This window comes from Calidris pugnax, unplaced genomic scaffold (assembly GCF_001431845.1).
Source record: "Calidris pugnax isolate Ruff unplaced genomic scaffold, ASM143184v1 scaffold348, whole genome shotgun sequence".
NCBI classification, from domain to species: domain Eukaryota; kingdom Metazoa; phylum Chordata; class Aves; order Charadriiformes; family Scolopacidae; genus Calidris; species Calidris pugnax.
The window spans coordinates 2,454-13,747 of record NW_015091086.1 but is presented as its reverse complement, the minus strand read 5'-3'; the positions used below and the strand labels follow the sequence as shown (position 1 = coordinate 13,747).

Genomic DNA, 11,294 nt, shown 5'->3' with positions numbered 1-11,294 from the left:
CCCTGAGGCAGGACACAGACACACACACCCCCTCAAGGCAAGACACACCAACACACACTCACACACAGACCCCCCCACACCAAGGCAGGACACACACAGATACACACACAGACACATACACACCCCCCAGAGGCAAGACACACACACTCACACCCAGACACACACACACACTCACCCAGACACCCCCCAAGGCAGGACACAGACACACACCTTGAGGCAGGACACACCGACACACACTCACCGGACACACACACACACCCAGCCCCAGAGGTAGGACACAGACACACCCCCCCCAAGGCCGGACACAGACACACACCTTGAGGCAGGACACACCGACACACACTCACCGGACACACACACACACCCAGCCCCAGAGGTAGGACACAGACACACCCCCCCCAAGGCCGGACACAGACACACACCTTGAGGCAGGACACACCGACACACACTCACCGGACACACACACACACCCAGCCCCAGAGGTAGGACACAGACACACCCCCCCCAAGGCCGGACACAGACACACACCTTGAGGCAGGACACACCGACACACACTCACCGGACACACACACACACCCAGCCCCAGAGGTAGGACACAGACACACCCCCCCCAAGGCCGGACACAGACACACACCTTGAGGCAGGACACACCGACACACACTCACCGGACACACACACACACCCAGCCCCAGAGGTAGGACACAGACACACCCCCCCCAAGGCCGGACACAGACACACACCTTGAGGCAGGACACACCGACACACACTCACCGGACACACACACACACCCAGCCCCAGAGGTAGGACACAGACACACCCCCCCCAAGGCCGGACACAGACACACACCTTGAGGCAGGACACACCGACACACACTCACCGGACACACACACACACCCAGCCCCAGAGGTAGGACACAGACACACCCCCCCCAAGGCCGGACACAGACACACACCTTGAGGCAGGACACACCGACACACACTCACCGGACACACACACACACCCAGCCCCAGAGGTAGGACACAGACACACCCCCCCCAAGGCCGGACACAGACACACACCTTGAGGCAGGACACACCGACACACACTCACCGGACACACACACACACCCAGCCCCAGAGGTAGGACACAGACACACCCCCCCCAAGGCCGGACACAGACACACACCTTGAGGCAGGACACACCGACACACACTCACCGGACACACACACACACCCAGCCCCAGAGGTAGGACACAGACACACCCCCCCCAAGGCCGGACACAGACACACACCTTGAGGCAGGACACACCGACACACACTCACCGGACACACACACACACCCAGCCCCAGAGGTAGGACACAGACACACCCCCCCCAAGGCCGGACACAGACACACACCTTGAGGCAGGACACACCGACACACACTCACCGGACACACACACACACCCAGCCCCAGAGGTAGGACACAGACACACCCCCCCCAAGGCCGGACACAGACACACACCTTGAGGCAGGACACACCGACACACACTCACCGGACACACACACACACCCAGCCCCAGAGGTAGGACACAGACACACCCCCCCCAAGGCCGGACACAGACACACACCTTGAGGCAGGACACACCGACACACACTCACCGGACACACACACACACCCAGCCCCAGAGGTAGGACACAGACACACCCCCCCCAAGGCCGGACACAGACACACACCTTGAGGCAGGACACACCGACACACACTCACCGGACACACACACACACCCAGCCCCAGAGGTAGGACACAGACACACCCCCCCCAAGGCCGGACACAGACACACACCTTGAGGCAGGACACACCGACACACACTCACCGGACACACACACACACCCAGCCCCAGAGGTAGGACACAGACACACCCCCCCCAAGGCCGGACACAGACACACACCTTGAGGCAGGACACACCGACACACACTCACCGGACACACACACACACCCAGCCCCAGAGGTAGGACACAGACACACCCCCCCCAAGGCCGGACACAGACACACACCTTGAGGCAGGACACACCGACACACACTCACCGGACACACACACACACCCAGCCCCAGAGGTAGGACACAGACACACCCCCCCCAAGGCCGGACACAGACACACACCTTGAGGCAGGACACACCGACACACACTCACCGGACACACACACACACCCAGCCCCAGAGGTAGGACACAGACACACCCCCCCCAAGGCCGGACACAGACACACACCTTGAGGCAGGACACACCGACACACACTCACCGGACACACACACACACCCAGCCCCAGAGGTAGGACACAGACACACCCCCCCCAAGGCCGGACACAGACACACACCTTGAGGCAGGACACACCGACACACACTCACCGGACACACACACACACCCAGCCCCAGAGGTAGGACACAGACACACCCCCCCCAAGGCCGGACACAGACACACACCTTGAGGCAGGACACACCGACACACACTCACCGGACACACACACACACCCAGCCCCAGAGGTAGGACACAGACACACCCCCCCCAAGGCCGGACACAGACACACACCTTGAGGCAGGACACACCGACACACACTCACCGGACACACACACACACCCAGCCCCAGAGGTAGGACACAGACACACCCCCCCCAAGGCCGGACACAGACACACACCTTGAGGCAGGACACACCGACACACACTCACCGGACACACACACACACCCAGCCCCAGAGGTAGGACACAGACACACCCCCCCCAAGGCCGGACACAGACACACACCTTGAGGCAGGACACACCGACACACACTCACCGGACACACACACACACCCAGCCCCAGAGGTAGGACACAGACACACCCCCCCCAAGGCCGGACACAGACACACACCTTGAGGCAGGACACACCGACACACACTCACCGGACACACACACACACCCAGCCCCAGAGGTAGGACACAGACACACCCCCCCCAAGGCCGGACACAGACACACACCTTGAGGCAGGACACACCGACACACACTCACCGGACACACACACACACCCAGCCCCAGAGGTAGGACACAGACACACCCCCCCCAAGGCCGGACACAGACACACACCTTGAGGCAGGACACACCGACACACACTCACCGGACACACACACACACCCAGCCCCAGAGGTAGGACACAGACACACCCCCCCCAAGGCCGGACACAGACACACACCTTGAGGCAGGACACACCGACACACACTCACCGGACACACACACACACCCAGCCCCAGAGGTAGGACACAGACACACCCCCCCCAAGGCCGGACACAGACACACACCTTGAGGCAGGACACACCGACACACACTCACCGGACACACACACACACCCAGCCCCAGAGGTAGGACACAGACACACCCCCCCCAAGGCCGGACACAGACACACACCTTGAGGCAGGACACACACTCACACCCCGAGGCAGGAGGATGAGGAACCCTCTGGCTCTCCCAACACAGGTGTGTGCACACACACACACACACACAAACACACACACACTCACAGACACCCCCGAGGCGGGAGGATGAGGAACCCTGACCCACACACACAGACCCACACACACACAGACCCACACACACCCCCGAGGCGGGAGCATGAGGAACACACACTCACACACACTCACACCCCCGAGGCAGGAGGATGAGGAACCCTCTGGCTCTCCCAACACAGGTGTGTGCACACACACACACACACACACAGCCCCAGAGGTAGGACACAGACACACCCCGAGGCACAACACACACACACAGACACCCCGGAGGCAGGAGGATGAGGAACACTCACACACACTCACACCCTGAGGCAAGACACACACACACTGACACACACACTCACACACCAAGGCAGGAGGATGAGGAACCCTCCAGCTCTCCAACACAGGCGTGTGCACACACACACCCCCCGAGGCAAGACACACACACACTCACACACCAAGGCAGGAGGATGAGGAACCCTCACACACACACACCCCCCACCAAGGTGGGAGGATGAGGAAGACACACACACACTCACACACACCCTGAGACGGGAAGATGAGAAACACACACTCATACACCCCCGAGGCAGGAGGATGAGGAACACACACTCACACACACTCACACCCCCGAGGCAGGAGGATGAGGAACACACACTCACACACACCCCCAAGGAACACACACTCACACCCCGAGGTGGGAGGATGAGGAACCCTGACACAGACACACACACCCCCAGACCCACACACACCCCCGAGGCGGGAGCATGAGGAACACACACTCATACACACTCACCCCAAGGCAGGAGGATGAGGAACACACACTCATACACACTCACACCCTGAGGCGGAAGGAGGAGAAACACACACTCACACACACACTCAGACACCCCCGAGGAAGGAGGATGAGGAACCCTGACACACACACACCCAGACCCACACACACCCCTGAGGCAGGAGGATGAGGAACCCAGACCCACACACACACACACACACCCCCAAGGCGGGAGGATGAGGAACACACACACACACACACACACACAGACCCACACACACCCCCGAGGCAGGAGGAGGAGAAACACACACACACTCACAGACACCCCCGAGGCGGGAGGATGAGGAACCCTGACCCACACACACAGACCCACACACACACACCCCCATGCAGGACACACACAGACACACACACACACCCCCATGCAGGACACACACAGACACACACAGACAACCCCCCTCTGAGGCAGGACACACACACACTCACACCCCGAGGCAGGAGGATGAGGAACCCTCTGGCTCTCCCAACACAGGCACTCACACCCCCGAGGCAGGAGGATGAGGAACCCTCCAGGTCTCCAACACAGGTGTGTGCACACACAGACACACCCCGAGGCAAGACACACACACACTCGCACACCAAGGCAGGAGGAGGAGGAACCCTCACACACACACACACACCCCCAAGGTGGGAGGATGAGGAAGACACACACACACTCACACACACCCTGAGACGGGAAGATGAGAAACACACACTCATACACCCCCGAGGCAGGAGGATGAGGAACACACACTCACACACACCCCCAAGGAACACACACTCACACCCCGAGGTGGGAGGATGAGGAACCCTGACACAGACACACACACCCCCAGACCCACACACACCCCCGAGGCGGGAGCATGAGGAACACACACTCATACACACTCACCCCAAGGCAGGAGGATGAGGAACACACACTCATACACACTCACACCCTGAGGCGGAAGGAGGAGAAACACACACTCACACACACACTCAGACCCCCCCGAGGAAGGAGGATGAGGAACCCTGACACACACACACCCAGACCCACACACACCCCTGAGGCAGGAGGATGAGGAACCCAGACCCACACACACACACACACACCCCCAAGGCGGGAGGATGAGGAACACACACACACACACACACACACAGACCCACACACACCCCCGAGGCAGGAGGAGGAGAAACACACACACACTCACAGACACCCCCGAGGCGGGAGGATGAGGAACCCTGACCCACACACACAGACCCACACACACACAGACCCACACACACCCCCGAGGCGGGAGCATGAGGAACACACACTCACACACACTCACACCCCCGAGGCAGGAGGAGGAGAAACACACACACACACGCTCAGACACACTCACACCCCCAAGGCGGGAGGATGAGGAGAACACACACAGACACACACAGACACACCCACGAGGTGGGAGGATGAGGAACACTCACACACACTCACACCCCGAGGCAAGACACACACACTCACACACACAGACACACACACACCCTCTGAGGCAAGACACACACACACTGACACACACACTCACACCCCGAGGCAGGAGGATGAGGAACCCTCCAGGTCTCCAACACAGGTGTGTGCACACACAGACACACCCCGAGGCAAGACACACACACACTCGCACACCAAGGCAGGAGGAGGAGGAACCCTCACACACACACACACACCCCCAAGGTGGGAGGATGAGGAAGACACACACACACTCACACACACCCTGAGACGGGAAGATGAGAAACACACACTCATACACCCCCGAGGCAGGAGGATGAGGAACACACACTCACACACACCCCCAAGGAACACACACTCACACCCCGAGGTGGGAGGATGAGGAACCCTGACACAGACACACACACCCCCAGACCCACACACACCCCCGAGGCGGGAGCATGAGGAACACACACTCATACACACTCACCCCAAGGCAGGAGGATGAGGAACACACACTCATACACACTCACACCCTGAGGCGGAAGGAGGAGAAACACACACTCACACACACACTCAGACACCCCCGAGGAAGGAGGATGAGGAACCCTGACACACACACACCCAGACCCACACACACCCCTGAGGCAGGAGGATGAGGAACCCAGACCCACACACACACACACACACCCCCAAGGCGGGAGGATGAGGAACACACACACACACACACACACACAGACCCACACACACCCCCGAGGCAGGAGGAGGAGAAACACACACACACTCACAGACACCCCCGAGGCGGGAGGATGAGGAACCCTGACCCACACACACAGACCCACACACACACAGACCCACACACACCCCCGAGGCGGGAGCATGAGGAACACACACTCACACACACTCACACCCCCGAGGCAGGAGGAGGAGAAACACACACACACACGCTCAGACACACTCACACCCCCAAGGCGGGAGGATGAGGAGAACACACACAGACACACACAGACACACCCACGAGGTGGGAGGATGAGGAACACTCACACACACTCACACCCCGAGGCAAGACACACACACTCACACACACAGACACACACACACCCTCTGAGGCAAGACACACACACACTGACACACACACTCACACCCCGAGGCAGGAGGATGAGGAACCCTCCAGGTCTCCAACACAGGTGTGTGCACACACAGACACACCCCGAGGCAAGACACACACACACTCGCACACCAAGGCAGGAGGAGGAGGAACCCTCACACACACACACACACCCCCAAGGTGGGAGGATGAGGAAGACACACACACACTCACACACACCCTGAGACGGGAAGATGAGAAACACACACTCATACACCCCCGAGGCAGGAGGATGAGGAACACACACTCACACACACTCACACCCCCGAGGCAGGAGGATGAGGAACACACACTCACACACACCCCCAAGGAACACACACTCACACCCCGAGGTGGGAGGATGAGGAACCCTGACACAGACACACACACCCCCAGACCCACACACACTCCCGAGGCGGGAGCATGAGGAACACACACTCATACACACTCACCCCAAGGCAGGAGGATGAGGAACACACACTCATACACACTCACACCCTGAGGCGGAAGGAGGAGAAACACACACTCACACACACACTCAGACACCCCCGAGGAAGGAGGATGAGGAACCCTGACACACACACACCCAGACCCACACACACCCCTGAGGCAGGAGGATGAGGAACCCAGACCCACACACACACACACACACCCCCAAGGCGGGAGGATGAGGAACACACACACACACACACACACACAGACCCACACACACCCCCGAGGCAGGAGGAGGAGAAACACACACACACACGCTCAGACACCCTCACCCCCCCAAGGCGGGAGGATGAGGAGAACACACACAGACACACACAGACACACCCACGAGGTGGGAGCACACTAAGCCAACCCCGAGGAAGGAGGATGAGGAACGCTGACACACACACACCCAGACCCACACACCCCCCTGAGGCAGGAGGATGAGGAACCCAGACCCACCCCCCCCCCCACACCCACACAGACACACCCCCCCAAGGCGGGAGGAGGAGAAACACACACTCACACACACTCACACCCCGAGGCGGGAGGAGGAGAAACACACACACACACTCACACAGACACCCCCGAGGCGGGAGGATGAAGAACACACACAGACACACACACAGACCCACACACACACCCCCGAGGCAGGAGGATGAGGAACACAGACACACACAGACACACACAGACACACACAGACACACACAGACACACACAGACACACACAGACACACACAGACACACACAGACACACCCAAGGCGGGAGGATGAGGAACACACACTCATACACACTCACACCCCGAGGCAGGAGGATGAGGAACACACACACACACTCACACCCCAAGGCAGGAGGAGGAGAAACACACACACACTCACACCCCAAGGCAGGAGGAGGAGAAACACACACACACTCAGACACCCCCGAGGCAGGAGGATGAGGAACCCTGACCCACACACAAACACACACACACACACCCCCGAGGCAGGAGGACGAGGAGAACACAGACACACACACAGACACACACACAGACACACACACAGACACACACACAGACACACACACAGACACACACACAGACACACACACAGACACACACACAGACACACACACAGACCCCAAGGCAGGAGGCCGAGGAACCCTCCAGCTCTCCCAACACAGACACTTTTCACCCAGGAGCCATCACACCCAGCCCCCACCATCTGCCCCACGTGCCCGGGGGGGGGACACAGGAGCACTTTGTGCATGGCCACCCGACCCCAGCCCGTAGCCAGGGGGAGGACTTGGCCACTGGCACCACTGCTGGGCTGGCCAGGAGGGGAGAGGGGCTGAGCAGCACCTCCTGGGCCACAGGGAGCTCTGCCCCGAGGACACAACCCCTTCCCAGGAAGGTGGCCATCAAAGAACCATGAGATGGTGGAGGTTGGAAGGGACCTTCCAGATGGTGGAGTCCAACCATCAACCCAACGATGACAAACCCACCATCCATCTTCCCTCCATGGAATGGTGGAGGTTGGAAGGGACCTTCCAGATCATGGAGTCCACCCATCAACCCAACAATGACCAACCCACCACTGACCCATGTCCCTCAGCACCACATCTGCCAAGTTTTGAAGACCCTCCAGGGATGGGGACTCCACCACTGCCCTGGGCAGCCTCTGCCAAGGCTTCACAACCCTTTCCAGGAGGAAATTCTTCCCAAACTCCATCCTCAACCTCCCCTGGGGCAACTTGATGCCATTTCCTCTTGTCCCATGGCCTGTTCCTTGGGAGAAGAGACCGACCCCCCCGGCTACACCCTCCTTTCAGGGAGTTGGAGAGAGCCAGAAGGTCTCCCCCACCACAAGTGGGGACCCCCCGGGGATGGATACCAGCCCCCAAACTCTTTCCCAAATCTCCATGATTGATCTGGGCGATGGGATCAAGCTCAACCTGATGGAAGTTTGCTGATGACACCAAACGAGAGACCTTCTTGCTCTCTCCAACTCCCTGAAAGGAGGGTGTAGAGAGGTGGGGGTCGGTCTCTTCTCCCAAGTCACAGGCGACAGGACAAGAGGAAATGGCCTCAAGTTGCACCAGGGGAGGTTCAGGCTGGATATTAGGAAACATTTTTTCACCAAAAGGGTTCTCAGCCATTGGAATGGGCTGCCCAGGGAGGTGGTGGAGGCCCCATCCCTGGAGGTGTTCAAAAGCCGGGTTGATGTAGTGCTGGGAGGTCTGGTTTAGTGATGATGCTCCTTGTTTGTTGTGTGGGTGTCTATTTTTGTCAGTTAGGTTGATGGTTGGACAAGATGATCTTGAAGGTCCCTTCCAACCTAGAAGATTCTGTGGGGAAGGGGACACCTGGGGAGGGAGAACCACCCTGGGGGAGGAAGCCCTGGATGGGCTGGAAGAGCAGGATGACAAGAACCTCATGAAGCTCAACGAGGATGAGCGTGAGGTCTCACACCCAGGGACACATCACCCAAGGGAGCAGCTCCTTGGGAAGGGACCTGGGGGTCCCTGTGAGCGAGCAGTGGGGCTGCTGTGGCCAAGAACCCCCCTCGGGGACACTGGGCTGTGTCACCAAGGGTGTCACCCACAGGGAGAAGGAGCCACCATCCCACTCTGCTCAACACTGGAACACGGGGCTCAGTTTTGGGTCCCCACTGCCCAAAAAACGCCATGGTCGGGGCTGGAGAAGGCCCAGGGAAGGGCCACCAGGATGATCCAAAGCCGGGGAAGGTGCCACCTGGGGAAAGGCTGAGAGAAGGGGGTTTGTTGGGCCCCGAGAAGGGTCAGGGCAGAGCTGGGCACCACGTGACGGGTCCAAGTCATTCCTGGGGACATTCCCATGGGACACAAGAGGAAAATTCATCCCCATGAGATCAGCCCCTGGAGGCATCTCCCCGGGGAAGTGGTGAATTCCCCAAAATTGGCCACTTTTAAGGACAAGGAGCTGGGGCCACCTCATCCAGAGTGGGCTTGTGCCGTGGGGGGTTGGACTAGATGATCCCTGAGGTCCCTCCCAACCTGAAATTCTAAGGTTTTGGGATTTTTGGGGGGGTTTGGAGGAGCTGGAGCAGGTCCCACCTGTACTGCCTGGCTCTGTCCATGTACTCGTGCTGCTCCATCCCCTGCGAATCCGCTGCCGACACGTCGATGATGTTGCTGGAGGGGGGAGGAGAGAAGAGACAAACAGGTCCCAACCTGCTTCCAACCGCTCCCCTCAAACCCCCCCACCACCCTGACGAGGTGGAAGGGGGGGTCCAGGACTTGGACACCCCCAAAATGAACCTCTGGGGGCTCTTAGGAGGCCAAATTTGCAAGAGCTTGCCAGGTTGGAGGGGCTACATGCCAAGAGGGAGATGCCAAGGATGGTTTGCCTGGAATTGGGTAGATGTGGATGGAGGAATTGGGGGGTTTTGGTCTCATGACACTTCAGGGGGGTGGAAACCTGGGCTCAGAGCTGCTTGGGGAAGGAGGTTCCTCCATGCCATGAGGATCCGTGCTGGGGCCAACACTGTTTAACATTTTTATCAATGATATAGACAGGGGATTAAAGGCACCATCAGCAAGTTTGGGGATGACACCAAGCTGTGTGGTGGTGTGGATACACCAGAGGGATGGGATGTCATCCAAAAGGACCTGGACAGGCTGGAGAGGTGGGCCCAGGTGAACCTCATGAGGGTCAACAAGAGCAAATGCAAGGTTCTGCACCTGGGCCAGAACAATCCTCGCCATCAATACAGACCAGGGGATGAGGTATTAGAAAGCATCCCTGAGGAAAGGGACCTGGGTATGCTGGTGGATGAGAAGCTGGACATGAGCAGGCAGTGTGCACTTGCAGTCTGGAAGACCAATCACATCCTGGGCTGCATGAAAAGAAGTGTTGCTAGCAGGTCCAGAGAGGTGATTCTTCTGCTTTACTCTGCTTTGGTGAGACCTCACCTGGAGTATTGTGTGCAGGTCTGGAGCCCTCAATA

General features: G+C 59.1%; 1 protein-coding gene across 1 annotated transcript in view; it reads right to left on the bottom strand.

The window, feature by feature from the left end:
* LAMTOR1 (late endosomal/lysosomal adaptor, MAPK and MTOR activator 1) overlaps window positions 1-11,294 on the bottom strand; it is a gene marked incomplete at its 5' end in the record, with an annotated part of 30,897 nt that overhangs the window by 18,022 nt on the left and 1,581 nt on the right. The window contains one exon of the mRNA XM_014957731.1: window positions 10,402-10,479. Within this exon, the coding sequence (XP_014813217.1) occupies window positions 10,402-10,479 (78 nt within the window). The remainder of the gene's footprint in view (window positions 1-10,401; window positions 10,480-11,294) is intronic.